The sequence below is a fragment of the Myotis lucifugus genome, unplaced genomic scaffold (genome assembly GCF_000147115.1).
Source record: "Myotis lucifugus unplaced genomic scaffold, Myoluc2.0 scaffold_319, whole genome shotgun sequence".
Classification (NCBI taxonomy): Eukaryota; Metazoa; Chordata; class Mammalia; order Chiroptera; family Vespertilionidae; genus Myotis; species Myotis lucifugus.
In genome coordinates this window covers 1,006,925-1,023,696 of record NW_005871367.1, presented here as the reverse complement: position 1 = coordinate 1,023,696, position 16,772 = coordinate 1,006,925, and the positions used below count along the sequence as shown (strand labels likewise).

At 40.1% G+C, this 16,772-nt stretch overlaps 1 protein-coding gene across 1 annotated transcript in view; it reads right to left on the bottom strand.

Moving 5' to 3' along the window:
• TCAIM (T cell activation inhibitor, mitochondrial) overlaps nucleotides 1-16,694 on the bottom strand; it is a 22,850-nt gene extending 6,156 nt beyond the window's left edge. Inside the window, exons 1-8 of the mRNA XM_014466028.2 lie at nucleotides 16,678-16,694; nucleotides 11,142-11,259; nucleotides 8,334-8,469; nucleotides 7,373-7,526; nucleotides 5,772-6,024; nucleotides 4,211-4,333; nucleotides 2,510-2,607; nucleotides 2,149-2,240 (exon numbers count right to left, since the gene is read on the bottom strand). Of these exons, the coding sequence (XP_014321514.1) occupies nucleotides 2,149-2,240; nucleotides 2,510-2,607; nucleotides 4,211-4,333; nucleotides 5,772-6,024; nucleotides 7,373-7,526; nucleotides 8,334-8,469; nucleotides 11,142-11,215 (930 nt within the window). The 5' untranslated portion in view covers nucleotides 11,216-11,259; nucleotides 16,678-16,694. The remainder of the gene's footprint in view (nucleotides 1-2,148; nucleotides 2,241-2,509; nucleotides 2,608-4,210; nucleotides 4,334-5,771; nucleotides 6,025-7,372; nucleotides 7,527-8,333; nucleotides 8,470-11,141; nucleotides 11,260-16,677) is intronic.
• Nucleotides 16,695-16,772: the final 78 nt, after the last annotated feature.

The following is a 16,772-nucleotide window of genomic DNA, read 5'->3' as shown; positions in this document are numbered from 1 at the left end:
ATCAAGGGATTAGTGTATGTTTGATTTATAGATTCATCACCCCAGGTTCCCCCAATGGCAACTTCTTGAGAGGCCATCCTGGGTTGGTGACTGTCACAACCGGGGATACTGAGGATTCCACCCAATCCACCACCTTGATGAGATTTTCTTCAGTTTTACTCACACTCACTGTGGGTGTGTATTTAACTGTGTGCGATTTTATCACATGTGTAGATTCATATGACACAACCATGGTCAAGAGTCCTGCACAGGGATCCGCTGCGCTACACTTTCACAGCCAAACCCTCTGTTCCCCTCCTCCGCCTTGGTGATCACTAACCTGTTTTTGTTTTTTTTTAAAATATATTTTATTGATTTTTTACAGAGAGGAAGGGAGAGAGATAGAGAGTCAGAAACATCGATGAGAGAGAAACATCAATCAGCTGCCTCCTGCACATCTCCTACTGGAGATGTGCCCGCAACCCAGGTACATGCCCTTGACCGGAATTGAACCTGGGACCCTTCAGTCCGCAGGCCGACGCTCTATCCACTGAGCCAAATCGGTTTCGGCAAACCTGTTCTTTCTGTAACTTTATTACTTTAGGAATGTTGCAGAAGTGGGATCATACAGTCTGCAATCTTCTGAAGTGGACTTTTCTCACCAGCACAACACCCTTGAGACCCACCACACTGCTGCAGGCGTGGGCAGCTCATTCCTCCTTCTTGCTGAGTGGTGCTCCGTTGCACGGACGTGCCACTCTTTGTTTAACCACTCAGACACTGAAGGGCATTAGGGTTTGTTTTTCTAGTTTTGGGCTATTATGAACATTTGTGTATAGGTTTCTGTGGGAACATACTTTTTCATTTCTCTAGCATAAATGCCCAAGAGTGCCACTGCTGGACCACATGCTGAATGCTTAAGGAACTTCCCTACTCTTTTCCAGAAGGCCTGCACCATTTTATAGCAAAGAATGAGTGATCAGTTTTCTGCATCTTCGCCAGCACTTGATGGCGCCATTATTTTTCACATCGAGAAGAGATTAATACTTGTCCAGCGCCAGCACTGGTGCGAGTTCTTTGACATAAACAACCTGGATATCTATTATGATAGGTGTGTAGTGATATCTCATTGTAGTTTTAATTTGAGTTTTGCTAGGGCAAATCACATGGAACATCTTTGTATGTGATTATTTGTCATCTGTATATGCCAGTGATGGCGAACCTTTTGAGCTCGGCATGTCAGCATTTTGAAAAACCCTAACTTAACTCTGGTGTGTCACATATAGAAATTTTTTGATATTTGCAACCTTAGTAAAACAAAGATTTATATTTTGATATTTATTTTATATATTTAAATGCCATTTAACAAAGAAAAATCAACCAAAAAAATGAGTTCGTGTGTCACCTCTGACACGCGTGTCATAGGTTTGCCATCACTGGTATATGTGCTTCTGTGACATGTCTGTTCATGTCTTTTGCCCATTATCTAGTTGGATTATTTGTGTTTTTTACTGTTAGGTTTGAGAGTTCTTTATATATTTAGATATAAAGACTGTTAGATATGTGGTTTGCAAATACTTTCTACCAAATATTGACTTAAACCAGTATGTCACCAACGAAGATATGTGGATGGCAAATAAACACATGAAAAAGATGCCAAATGCAAATTAAATCCACAACGAGCTAGTACTGCACACTTATTAGAAAACCACAGCAAGTCTTAAAAAGTTAAAATGCCCTAACATATTCAGCTATCCACTTTTAGGGTGCTGGGATGGAGGAGAGTGTTGACAAAGGGACATATTTTTGTGGGTGACAACTATGTTCACTATCTTGAATGTGGTATTCACATATATCAAATCTCAGATTATACACACTAAATATACAGTTTATGTCAATTATGCCAGAAATGTGTTAAAGTTAAAACAAAACAACAGAATACAGGCCTTTAGGCAATACTTCAGAAAAGAATAAAATTTCTAAATAAAAGCTGAATTAAAAATCAGTCTTCTAAATATTTTAAACTACATGATATTAAACATCTGATCTGAAAAGAGCTGTAACTACAATTAAAGTTTTTTAAAGTTTATTGACATAATAGCATAGTTTGAAACAAAATTATGTTGATGCCAAATCAGAGATTTTTTTTGCATTTCAGCTTTTTCTTACCTTTGTCCAGTGATGATGGACATCCATTGTTCCCAGCATCACGTGGCCCACTGCACTGATCCCAGAACGGTCTGTAAATATTACTGTACATCCTGATGATAAAACAAACCCTCTGGTCACTGTACAGAGATGCTTCATCCTTTCAGCACTGTGCAAATAATTACTTAAATTTAGTGTATAAATTCAGGATTAAATGCAGAAGTGTAAAGGCTAATTTTATGTCTGATTTATTCAAAAGAACAGATTTGAAAATTCAGCTATGATAAGTCACATCTGCAAAGACTTTCAACACTTTTCTTCTACACTTTACAGATGTGTATAGCAGTAAGTAATATTTTAAAACAACATGGAAATTGTTTACCTTTTGCATTTTTAAGTGTTTCCAAGTTCTGCTGTGCTAAGCGGCCTAAACTATGCAGCTGGCTACAGCGATGGGCGAGGCCCCAGCTCCGCTGCCACCTGGTCCAACAGAGAGCACAGGCACATTAACACCGGCACCCCTGGAGGAGGAGGCATGCATTCACCCCAATGCTCAAGTGTGCACCCAACATGTTTCTAAACTAGCTCATTTTTCAAGAAGCAACCAAGTAGAAAATGAATTGTTGACCAGAGGGTAAAAACATTACTACTAATGTTCAGGTATCCAAAGATTTAAAACGAGCAAAGACACTATGTTATTTCTATTTTAAAATTAGAGGATGAAATAACCCGCCTCTGAATTCTAATTCTGGGATTTACTACCTCTGGGACCTTGAACAAACTGCTTCTGGCCTTTCTAAGGTTTCTCTTTCACACACGCACAGTGTGGGCCTTTCCTACTGCCTGGCAGTCTAAATCAAAGGAGATATGAAAAGCTACGGGAAACCATAGGTTCTTCCTTCATCTATCTGAACACTGATTCTCATGAATGCCATTTCTGATACAATGAAATTGGCTTAAAAATTGTTCCCTTTAACCCACAATTGAAAAACTGAGATATAATTTTAAAGAATTATGATCAAGCAACTAAATGCTGTTCTTTATTAATAAATAAAGTCTTTTATAGGCTGTTTAGAATCAGTCACAGTGTCACCAGTCACCATGTCTCCATTTGTTGAAGCAGTCATGGCCATGCCCCCTGAACCCGGTTGCACTTTCAAACACCGAGAGCCCCAGAGACCCTTTGTTACATGGGTTACAGCTACTGACATTTACTATAGTAAGAACGAAAGCTGAGGGATTTCTCCACAATATTGTAAAATCAAGCTTATTTCCTTTCTTACTAATGCGTCTGCTTTGACAGATCTTTTAAAGCTTATACTAGAAAAAGTTATTTTCATGTACAAAGAACCAAGACAGCATCCATTTTCTCTTTTTCTTTTTAAACTCGATGAAGGAATGATTATTCTTTATATATTATGTGTATATGAGAAGGATATTTTTCTTATAAACTACGTAAAAAAGTTCAACTAGCTACAAATATGTCATTATCTAAACCTTATTTCACTATGTATGATTGATTTAGAGAAAGGAACATCAATTGTTTGCCTCCTGCAACCTCAGTATGTGCCCTGACCCGGAATCGAACCTGCCACCATTTGGTGTTTAGGATGATGCTCCAAACAACTGAACTACTCAGTTAGGGCCTTATTTCACTATTTTAAACAAGAAATTATCATTTTCTTAAGCAAATGAACATTTGATTACTTTCATAAAAAGATAATTGAAGAATATTTAGTTATCCAAATAATTAAAGTAAAAGATGCAAATACACTGGGGCCTTGACTTACGAGTGTCCCGACTAATGAGTTTTTTTGAGATACAAGCCGTCTCTCAGCCGATTTTCTGCTTTAAGTTGCAAGCTCAAAAAAATTCGGGTTACGAGCCAGCTTCAGATACCCCACCGCTAGTTGGCACAGCGAACGTCACAATGATTTGACATATGAGTAATTTGAGTTATGAGCTCCGTCACGGAATGAATTAAACTCGTAAGTCAAGGCCCCACTGTATTCAACTGCTGAAAAACTTTACCAACTGGTAATCCATGTTTATTCTAATCTCCAGATTAGATTCTCTTCATTACCTGATATCTGAGAGCTGCAACTGATGAGACAATTCATCTTTTAAACGATCTAGTTCTTTTCTAAGTGGCAAACTATTCTCCAGTTTTTTAATAGCACGTTTCCCATTGCTGCCTAGCCAGGATCTAGAAAGAAAAATACATACACATTCTAACTACAACACAAACACGCCTACTATTAGAACACATATGCATTGCTTTATAGTAGTGCCAATGTTAAAAACTCCAATTAAACCTTGACGAAATTATAAAAAATAAAGGAGGGGAGGTGAGTGTAGACTGAAGTAGTAGAGATGAGACTTCAACAGGGCACTGGGTTGGCGGGAAGCAATGGGGCTGGGAAGGAGCACCAGGGCATTCAACAGTACACAGCATATCCAAAAACGTAGATCGGAATCTAATTACCAGATGTAATAGGAAGATAGATTAAGTGGAGCTTTTATGACCCAGTAACTCTTCTATTTTGTGTTTGATAAAACCCAACTGATTTATTTTCAAAATTTTTGTGTTTTATTTCACAATAGTAAGAAACTATTTCAGCCAGTACTTCTCAATAAAAACAAAATTATTTTCAAAATTAAAAGTCTACACTAAATAATACTGTTATTATATTTTCTCTTGTTATGCCCTGAAATATTAGAAATATCTTAACATGCTTTCAAGAATAAATTCTGATCAGGTGAATGAAATTTATTTTATTTAAAAAAATATTTTTTTATTTCTTTTTTTTTTTTAATCCTCACCCAAGGATATTTTTCCATTGATTTTTAGAGATTGGAAGAGAGAGGGAAAGAGAGAGAAATATCGATGTGAGAGAAACACATTGATTGCCTGGGCCCAGGCCAGGGAGGAGCCTGCAACCAAGGTACGTGCCCTTGACCAGAATCGAACCCAGGACCCTTCGATTTGTGGGCTGACACTCTATCCACTGAGCCAAACCAGTCAGGGCTTAAAAAATATTTTTATTGATTTCAGAGAGCAAAGAAGAGGGGAGAAAGAGAGAAAAATATCAATGATGAGAGAGATTCATTGTGTGGCTGCCTCCTGCATGCCCCCTACTGGGGATTGAGCCTGCAATCCAGGCATTGCCCTGACCGAGAATCAAACTGTGACCTCCTGGTTCACAGGTTGACGTTCAATCACTGAGCCACACTAGCCAGTCTTCATGACATTTTTAAACGCTGTCTCCATGTATTCTTATTATGTATGGGTCATTACATTAAAGGACTTCCTACTGACCTCTCCAGAGAAACTGAAAATGCAGAACCCATGAAGAAGCATATTTAAAAAAAAAATAGATTTAGATATATCCTTTCTTCATATACCAGGGGTAACTTGAAGAGAATTTTAAACACTTAAAACAATCTCCTGTATGTGTCTGGGTTGAAAAGATAAAAAATTTAATACAGTTGGAAGTATTCTGGCAACTAAGAAACATGAACTATCTTTTTCATAATGGTTACTGAGTTAACTATACTGATAGGATTTCTTTTCCTAGAAAGTTAGACTTTAATTTTAAAGGCGAACTACAAAAAAGTTTAGTTAAATAGAAACTTTTACGTACGTTAGGGTTGTTTCCATTTTTGAGACATGCTCGAGGTCTTCATCTGGGTCCCTGAATCCAGTAAAGGAGTAGTAAGACTTGTCCCATTTGATGGGCCTGTCAGACATCCTCTTCGCCTCTTTGGGAGGCTGGGGACGCACATTGCTATTCAAGCTTTGGACATGCTCAACTGATAAACTGCAGGAGTTGAGAATATATAATACTGTGCTTAGCAGATCTCTGGTGTGCAAAGTAAATTTGACCGCTCGAAATCCTAGAGGATGTAATTCCCCCAAACAATAAAGATAGGTGATTATTTGCTTCATTTAAAATTTTGTCATACAGAATTTACAAAATAAAAATCTTTTAAAACAGTCCACTACTGATTAAAATTCATCCTATTGGCAAATCATCCCTCAATGGCACACTACTGCCTTTCTCCAAATCTATACCAATATTGTCTACCTTCATGAATTCCTCTAATTGTCAGTTCCTTTTCTAGTTTGGCACCAGTGACCAAACCCACCCAGCCCAAGAAGGGAACTCAGAATATTTTCTTTCCTTTTTTTTGGTTAATCCTCACCAGAGGTTATTTTTCCACTGACTTTTAGAGAGAGTGGAAGGGAGGAGAAGAGACACACAGAGAGAGAAACATCGATGTGAGAGAGACACATGGATTGGTTGCCTCTCACATGGGCCCTGACCAGGCCCGGGGACTGAGCCTGCAACCGAGGTATTGAATCTGGGACTCTTCAGTCAGCAGATCAACGCTCTATCCACTGAGCCAAACTGGCTAGGGCTCAGAATATTTTCAATGCTGCCCATAAATTTGGTCTCTACAGTCTAAGACAGTGGTTCTCAACCTTCCTAATGCTGTGACCCTTTAATACAGTTCCTCATGTTGTGGTGACCCCCAATTTCATTGTTACAAATTGAACATAATTAAAGCATAGTGATTAATCACAAAAATAGTATGTAATTATATATGTGTTTTCCGATGGTCTTAGGCGACCCCTGTGAAAGGGTTGTTCGACCCCCAAAGGTGTTGCGACCCACAGGTTGAGAACCGCTGTTCTAAGCGATGGTAAAGTTCTCCTATGAGCAAGTGTCCACCAAAGGTAGTTTCGAAGATGAAGGGGGAGTTATAAAGGGGGTTGTCCTGTGACAGTGTTTCAGAAGAGAAGAGGAACCAGACAACCTAGTCTCAGTGATGACAGAAACTCATCTAGAATTTTCTCTATGATTGAAAGAGACTGTCCTGTCCTCACAGTTGCCCAACTAGCTAGTAACTCAGTATTTTCAGAAGTGATTTAAAATTTCTAATTGCTTAACTGTGCTTGACAATCTGATTTCGATACTGGGTAGTCATTGTGCTAAGGTTAGTAATCTAACTTGTTAAGTCATCAATAGAAAATCCACTGTTTTTTTAGCCCCTTTACTGGGTGGTTCTTAGTTAAATTACATAACTTTTCAACCAACACTCCCACCAACTGTGCCATTATTATCTCTCCTTTCAAATATGAACAAAGACTCAATCCAAAGGTATTCTGGCAATGCCAGACTGAATGAACCTATTTAACATGAAGCTTGCAAAAAGACCAACTAGAAATAAGAAAACATACCTAAAGTACTAAAGGGTTCCTGGCCATCAGAGGAATTCTGGTCTGTTTCTCTTACATAAAATGTGAGCTGAGTTGGTTTCAAAGACTTGGAGCCTGGTTTCTGAAGGTTTTCTAAATAGACACTTAATTTCTGAAGAGAATTTTCATTGACTTCCTGGAAAAAATATTAAGGGTCATTTACATACAAATTAGAAAAAGGAAATAACAGAAATTATATCTTGACCTTTTTAACACATTTGAGGGTATTAAATACTGCATTATTAAAAAATGTTGAGCCGAAACCGGTTTGGCTCAGTGGATAGAGCGTCGGCCTGCGGACTGAAAGGTCCCAGGTTCGATTCCGGTCAAGGGCGTGTACCTGGGTTGCGGGCACATCCCCAGTGGGAGATGTGCAGGAGGCAGCTGATCGATGTTTCTAGCTCTCTATCTCTCTCCCTTCCTCTTTGTAAAAAATCAATAAAATATATATATAAAAAAAAAATTTCTTAAAAATAAAAAATGTTGAAATTTCATCACATTGGTAGAGGAGGAAAAACATTTATCTACTATTAGGCTTAATTTTCCATACATGTTAGATTTAAAAACTTTAAATTATTAAATTAAATATTTAATTACATCCCCAATAATCAATACGACTTTTCAAGGTAATATTTTTCTGTTGATTCAACTGACTAATTACAAAAAAAAAATCCCACAAAAAAACAACACACAAAAAACACCATTACAAATACTCTAAAGAGTTTACATGCTAGCTTTATTGCCTGCATAAAACATGTCAGATTTCATAAAAAACAACATATTTTCCAATTGCAGTATCTATATTTCAAATTAGTTCAAAGCATTGATTATACCACAATGACAGAACAATGCAAATGTAGAGAACTCTCTGTATTAGCTTATAACTAAGGCAAATAAACTAAACAGGAACATAGATTAAGATTTAAAAATAATAAATATTTACCCTTTCTTTGGGGTGTTGTCCAAAGAAATCTGGATGCACTGCAAAATAGAACGGCCTCAAGGCATTGACTGCTTCAGCCCCCGAGAATGCTCTTGAGCAGAAAAACCAGCGTGGAGACACCTTCTCCAGACATAACCTTTTAATAAGATATGAATTTATTATTTGTTGAGGCCCTGATGTCTACACAAATCCCCAGTGTATAAACTGATGGCAACATTAAAATTACTATGTATGAAAAAATTAATATGTATGGAAAATGCCATAGGACAAGAAACCAAAATACAAAATTTTGTGATTTTCTGAAATCTACCAAGTTTTAACAAGCAGTGAGTACCATATAGTTTATAAAACCACATGACATAAGTTCTACTGATACAATATGAAAAATAATATTAAATACTGATGATACAACTTCCCCTCAAAAAACCCACTTGGAAATGTTAACTGGCTTCACTGCAAATGATGATGATTTTCTGTATCAAATGTCATCTTTTTATACTGAAAAATATTCTGAGAATTATAATGCTTAAAAAGAAGATTCAGACATCTCTTCGTTCATTTCCTCATTGCTGGCGTGCTAATATTATTTTGAGAGTGTTTTTTTTTAATGTACTGTTTTAAATCTAAATGAAATTATTTGCAATTTTGGGGAAGCACTTCTCTGACAACTATTTTTGCATGTTGTAATTTACCTTTTCCATTTATATCATAAATGGAAAATATTGGGCACATTTTTGTCTTATCACGTATACTGAGTCTTTTGAAAAGTTTTCTAGTTTTATTTATTTTATTTTTAAAAAAAATATATATTTTATTGATTTTTTACAGAGAGGAAGGGAGAGGGATAGAGAGCTAGAAACATCAATCAGCTGCCTCCTGCACGCCCCCCACTGGGGATGTGCCCGCAACCAAGGTACATGCCCTTGACTGGAATCAAACCGGGACTCCTCAGTCCACAGGCCGATGCTCTATCCACTGAGCCAAACCGGCCAGGGCAAGTTTTCTAGTTTTAAAATGGTAGGACTATAGAGTCATTTCTGCAGATTATTTTTAACAATCTGGAGACCACCAACATATTTTCAGATTACCCTTTGTGTTTTTTGCAAGTATTCTAACCTTTTATAAAGTCAACATATAGGCTGCATATTAGGGATATAATGGAAGTTTGAACAGTGAAGGAAACAGTGAGCTAGGTGTGAAAGTCCTTGATACGAGGCAGCAAAATGGAGTGACAACTCCATTTTTTCCCCATCTGAATGTTGGTTCTCATTTCCAAATGTCTGACAGACTCTTAGCTCTCCTGCCAGCCGCTCAAATTTTACAAGTCTAAAAAAAGGAGTAGAGGTCATTATTGTCCTTCTAAACTCAGCCTGGAAACAGAAGGTAAGGCAGCAGTTAGTTCAAACCAGGATTTTTCTCAGTGTTGCCAAACCACAAAACCTCAGATTCACTTCTGCCCAAACTAGCATACCACATCCACCCCGTTTTCAGTTAGTCTTGTTTCTTCTCACTTTTATAATATCCCTGGAAAGCATCCATTCTTCCGTTTTCCTGCTACCAATTATCACCACAAAATTGGATTGCAGAGCCTCCTCATCAGTCTACTTTTCCCTAACCATACTGTATATAGGTGAATTTTCCTAGAGTCCCACTATCACTGTATTCCCTACTAAAACATCTCTCATGGTCTTTCAACTCCTGCAGAATAAAATCCACTCCTTAGTCTAGTATATAAACTTCTCTATAATAATTTTCAATCTATCTTTCAAACTTGATCTCCAGCCACTCCTTACAGAAACCCTCAGGCCCAGCGTCCATTGATCATCCTCTTCTCCACGAAGTCTAAATTCTAAAACATCCTCCCTGTCTCTCACTTCCGTCTATTTAATTGTGCTCACTCAACAATTACCTACTATGACTATGCATACCTACTATATTCCAGGAGGCATTGTACTATTTCCCCCAGAACCTTCCCTTTTCAATCCTCATTGTAAAAAGTCTTTCCCTTTTGTAAACTCAAAACAAACAAACAAACAAACAAACAAACATACCTCCAACTATTTGGAACTTAATACCATAATATGTAAATGACATATTCTCATTTGTTCTTCTTTCCTTCTACCACCCACCCTCAACTACCACTGTATTCTTGAAGGCAGTAAATATGTTTTATGTATATGTTGTTTGCTGTGTTAGTTTGGGTCTGCTGAAAGCAGAGGCCAAGACAGGATTAGATGTGCAAGAGAATTACTGGGAAAGGAAGAAGATAGGGAGAGCTTTCAGACCATGATTCAGGTCTGATACCTGCAGGAGGAGGAGGAGGAACGAGTGTTGAGTAGGAAGTCTGGGGCTGCAGCACAGCTCCAAGAAGGGCTCAGCCATGCCAAGGGGGAGTCCTTGAGCCAAAGTCACCCAGTGGAGGAATCCTGTGTCTTGCTAGAATAATTCTTAGGATTTATAGTATGCATACATAAACAGCAAATATAGCAGTCACAGGACCTCAGTATACAATTTTAATGCAAAGAGTGGTTTTCCATAAAACAGCAGTAGAATTGAGGGCAACATGATAAAAAGTGTGTTAAGGACAAACTTTATCTTTTTTCCTCTTAAGCTTTTCACACTGAACTATTCTGAAAGTTGGTATTCTTTTTACCTCCTGCTCTGAATGGGCTCTTGCAGGACATGATGTTCATATGAATTTTCATTTTCTTTTTTTGTTCTTGCCCTCCACCATAATATAAAATAACATTAGAACTTGAAAAATAACAGCTCCCTCATAGTAATTATAGATTGGACCATGAAGCTTACCTCCTCACAGGTCTCAGGAAGCAAAACATTTCTGTGCTTGATCTTAGCCAAAAGGCCGAGAAGCGATAAAACATTTCTGAATATACATGTATGTCAACTTCCAGGCATCCATTAACTGCTAAAAAGTGACAAAAGGGTATTAAACACAAGCATAGACTAGCAAAACTTCAGTTCTCATGATTAAGATGGCTTTTTAAAAAATAATCAAGTACTTGGTTAATAACATAATATATAACCATTTCAATAATTTATAGAACTTTTGTTTCCTGGGCAAAAACAGCAAACACTTTTTCCTTTTTAACAGACTAGAAAAGGACTAAACAAATTCTGCATTAGCTTAGTTTAGATTCACTTATCTAATTAAATTTATTTACTTAAATTTATTAATCAGGAGAGCTCATGCTGGGCCTTCCATTTTGGAAAGATCAACAGAATTCATCAGCTTTATGCTGATACCAAAATGAGGATTTATTTTCTTAACTTTTTTTTTTTGTCCTTGGTATAGTCAACAAACAATACTAATTGGATTTCTGCTATCTTGTCTCCCTGAGTAGGTTGATATAAGCTATCTACCCTCTGGCTAGGGAGGAAAACTGCAAATCATTTACTCCTCAGAGTCCTTGGTTAGGGAAGATAGGATTTACAGCTGGTTCCAAACTGCTGTTTAACTCTGTTTCCCTATTCCACTAGTGGTGGCTTACTGGCCTGTGTCACTTATAGAACTTCCTTTCAACATTTCTCTTAAAATACCTAGATATTTAATAATTTTTACTATTTAACCCAGTAGAACACCAAAGTTTAAGTTACCAAAGACTTTACTATTTTTTAAAAATATTTTTTATTGATTTCAGAGAGAGAGAGAGGGAGAGGGAGAGATAGAAACATTGATGATGAGAATCAGTGATCAGCTGCCTCCTGCCCACCCACAACTGGGGATTGAGCCTGCAGACCGGGCATATGCCCTGACCAGGAAGCGAACCGAGACCTTCTGGTTCACAGGTTGACACTCAACCACTGAGCCACCCCAGCCGGGCACTATTTTTTTCTACCAAGCGGGAGTGGCCCCTGCCTGAGGGCTCTTCTGCAGCTCCGGCCCTCCTAGGAGAAAAACTGGGGGGGGGGGGTTAGAATTTAGAAGGTTTATTTCTCATATTTTTCTTTCCGAGGAGACTGTAACAACATGAAATCTTGCATGTAAGAAGAGATTTTAAAAACGGAAACAAAAACAACCCCTAAAGTAAATAAATGAGTACTCTCAAGAGGATGGACTGGGACATTAGCCTTAGAATCTTATCTCACACTAACCCAGCACAGCAAAGGACCTTCGGTTTTGAGTGGTGCCAAGCCCGAACAGCAGAGACAGAGGATTCCCTGTGTTCATAAAAGGGCGAAGAATAAAAGAAGTCCCCAAAAGATAAGAAAGCAAGCAAAGAACCAAAGTTACATTAGAAAGAGGGGGGGAGGGGGAGAGAGGGAAAGAGAGGGAGAGGGAGAGAGGAGAGAGGGGAGAGAGGAGAGAGAGAGAGAGAGAGAGAAGAGAGGAGAGAGAGATTGCAGAGGCAGCAGCTGGGACTTAAATCAGGAAAATTCCTGGCAGCGCTGCAAATAAAAATAAGAGTCCAGGTCTCAGCCCTGGAAACCCCCAGTCCAGGCAGCAAGCAGGATGCCAGGTACTCACCCAAGAGGACTCCGCTGCTTGTGTCCTATCAGAGTTGCCAGAATATGTAACCTGACAACCAAGGGCTGAACTGCCTGTCACTACTTGAGCCAATTAAGCAGAGACAGAGTTGAATCATACATGAGCGTTTATTCCAATACTGCTGGCAGTATGGGAGGACAGCAGGTCATCCACGAAAATCTGTTCTGCAACCCCCATAAACCAGCTGCCTTTATTGGATAGGACAAAGATTACATAGGGAAGTAGGGATTACAGGCAGGGAAGTAGGCAAGGTGGGCTGGGGCGGGACTCCATTGTTTGGACAACAAAGTTGTTAATTTTTCCAAGGTTGTTAACTGGCAGTTCTTGAATGAGAATGGACCTGATCCCCAGGTCCAAGGTTGACTGCCAGGTCCTGGGGGTAGGGTGGGGGTGGGGTGGGGGGGTAGGGGTAGGGGGTGGGTGGGCATACAACTCCCAGCCAGGTTAGAATGGGCTTTCTTTAATCAGAACAAGGTAATCACGGTTAACAAAGCATGATTAATATTTCTTATAACTATAGCTAGTCCCCAATATTCAATTTTGTCCCAATACCAGTAATAAGCAGGTTACAAACATTACCATTTACATTAGCAATCACCAAAATGAAATACTTAGCTATAAAGCTAACAAAATATGTACAAGATGTATATGAGGAAACTAAAACTCTGATGAAATAAGTAAAAAAAGAACCAGGTGCTCTTCCTCCAGGGAGCAGGCACATGTCTCAGGCGTGTCACCTTTACCTTCCTCACTTCTATGAGGAAGGGCCCTTTCTTTGCCCCTATAACTTGTTTCCTAAGCCCATTTCTTCTACAAATTATTTCTTCTACCTCTGTGATTTTCCAAATAAATATTCTCATAAAAAAAAAGAAACAAAAGAACTAAATGGAAAGATATTCCTTGTTCATGGATAAGAAGAGTCAATATTGTCAAGATGTCAGTTCTTCCCAACTTGATCTACAGATTCAATGCAATTCCAATAAAAATCCCAGCGACTTATTTTACGGGTATTGACGAACTCATTCTAAAGTTTATACAGAAAGGCAGACAACACAGAATAGCCAACTCAATACTAAAGAAGAACAAAGTTGGGGGACTGACATTACCCAACGTCAAGACTTACTATTGTTGCAATGTACCGCGCGAATCACAGAAGGACGCCTTAAGAAGTCAAATTAAAGAGTCACATTTATTGCAATCTGGGACTATGAGGGGCCTTTCCCCAAATCTCATAGTGCCACAGATTGGGAGAAAATACTTGTAAAAGACACACATATCTGAAAAAGGACCGTTACCCAAAATATACAAAAAGATCTTCAACAAAGCAAATTCAGACTAACTTAAGACAGCCCAAAGCTTGCAAAGACGAGACCTAGAAGGATATAATATGCAATCTATAGCTAGCTATCTCTAGTTAGCTAGTGGTAGGATAATAAGTGCTTTAATTTTTTTCTTATTTCCTAGTTTATTAACAAAGAACATTCATTTAGTATTTAAGACCCCTAGGCCCTGGCTGGTGTGGCTCAGTTGGTTGGATATTGTCCCTGCACTGAAAGGTTGCAGGCTCTGTTGCCAATCAGGGCACATGCCCAGGTCGAGGGCTTGATTCACATAAATGTTCCTCTCCCTCTCTCCTTTCCTGTCCGCCTGTCTTTTCATGTGGCACAGATCTTGGGTCAGTCCTCAACTTTGCAAGACCAAGAAGCCAATTTTATCACTTCCACCAGAAATAAACAGGTCCTGGGAAAATAAAACCATAAGGGACCTGACGGATAACTACAATGTCAACTTTTTAATTTACTATTGAGAAACAGAATTGCTAAGAAGACTAGAAAATTCAGATCTGTGATTTTTTTTTCCCCCTTAAAGGATTAGCCACACAGAAAATGAAATGACTGTCAGCAGACTGAATATACACTGCTTCAGAGTAAAGCTGGGTGCTCTCATTTGCTAATGAGAAATATAGTCTGAAAGCCTAGGGCACCCAGGGTTCTTGTCTTCAAATTACTACATGAGTGGTTCCTGTATGTATTCCACGGGGCCCACTATCCTCCCACTGGGAAAAGCCTCAAGCATGCTACAAAATAACTGAGGTTACACTATCTTCTCAGACTTGGAAGGTGCTCTGGGTACCTTAATTCGCCCAATTCATCACCAGGCATTTACCAGGCTCTTGGGTGCCAGGTTCTGTGCAAAGTATTGGGAATAGAAAAACATGAAGACAATGCCACATCTCCGAAAACTTACAGCCTTAGGCGAGAGGGAGGGTGCGGAAACAGACACAAGCAGATGATTATAAAGCGATGCAGTAAATGAAATAACAGCCATGCACAGAGGATTATGGGAAACTCTCAAGTGCTACAGTTGGAATGGGGGCTGTGGAAGGTCTTTTCCAAGGAGGTGGTACCCTCTCTGGGTGGAGGGTGGAAGATGGGGAAGGACACAAGTCATTTAGAAAACAATGTAAATGTCTGCTATAATCCACTTAATACTAATATTAGCTTCTATTTCATAAAATGAAAATTGCTGCTTTTAACCTAAATTCTGTGCTGAGAAGTGAGGCATTTAATATTTTGTTCAGTTTGAAATCAAATTTGGTAGAGATACCTAAGTTGGTGGAAAGGTTTAATCTGGGTAGTTAAAAAAAAAACTTTCATTTTGCTTAAATTACTTTTAATTCTCACTGGAGGATATGTTTTTATTGATTTGGGGGAGGGAGGGAGAGAGGGAAGGAGAGAAAAAACAGTAACGTGCTTGCCAAATTGAGATCCTAAGATTGATCTTTGTCCATTTGGCAACATTTTTATTTGACAGAAAGTTATTTTTCCTCAGGCTGCTTTCAGTTAAACTGTGACTTCCTTTGGCAAATACCTTGTTCGGTTTTTAAAAGCAGTTTGTTCCATCAAGGAGGAATAAAAGCGGGCAATTTTTCCTTGCTTTTCAGTTGAACGTTTCTCAGGGAAGAGGGGGGGAAAAAGCAAAGAAAAAGTAAAAACAGTAAGTCCTGTTAGACAAATTAATCCATTGTAGAGTATCTAGTCTTCAGCTTTTTCTAAATCTTTTGCTGTGAGATTTGAATCATCACATCATCCTAAGATCAGTCAAAGACCGGAGAAATAGTAGAGTCGAAAATACTTAAATCTAAATAAATCGTCTTTGGTTTCTCACGGCAAAGACAAGGTAAAACAGATGCGATGCGGACACTCAGTTCCGAAGTTGGCACGTCGGGCTAAGGGGACGGCGCGCTGCCCACCGCGACCCCCCTTTCCTGCCCCGAGCAGCCAGAAGGCGCACTTGGAGCCCCGCCCCTCCTGCTCCTTACAGTTCCGGCCAGTGTCCGCCCCGAGGGCTCCCTCCAACCTGCTCCATCTTCGACCTGTTTCACCTCCCACCCCGCACCCGTGGGCAGTGCGGGGGCGGGCGCGGCTGGGCCGGGCGCATGCGCACCGGGGCTCCGGCCGGGTCCACGAGCGCGCGCCGCAGGGCCCGGTGCTCCCGCGTGCCCTCGCCCCACTAGACCGCAGCTCTGACAGGCTCCTACCCGCGGTACTCTCCGAGCCCCCGCCCCTAAACTCTCAGCGGGGCGCGCTCCGCTCGTTCCGGCCATCGGGCGCCTGCCGCGGCGGGCCCCGGGAGGTGAGACGCCGCGAGGGACGGGCCGCAGGCCGCGCGCTCATTGGCTGGCGCGTGCCAGGCCTTCTTCCCTGCAGCGCGTGCGCGCAGCCCGGGCCGAAGGTTGAAACCTCGGCGGTACCCAGCCGCGCGCTGACGTCAGCGCCCAGGTGACCGCCCCGCCTCCCCCGCCGCCTTGAACCCGCCGCCCATCCTCCTTCCTACCGTGCGGCCCGCGGGAGCTCCGCGCACTCTCCCGAAAGCTTTAGGACGCTCGAACGAGCACTCCGCAATCTGAAGGACGGGGCCGGAGGGAGTCG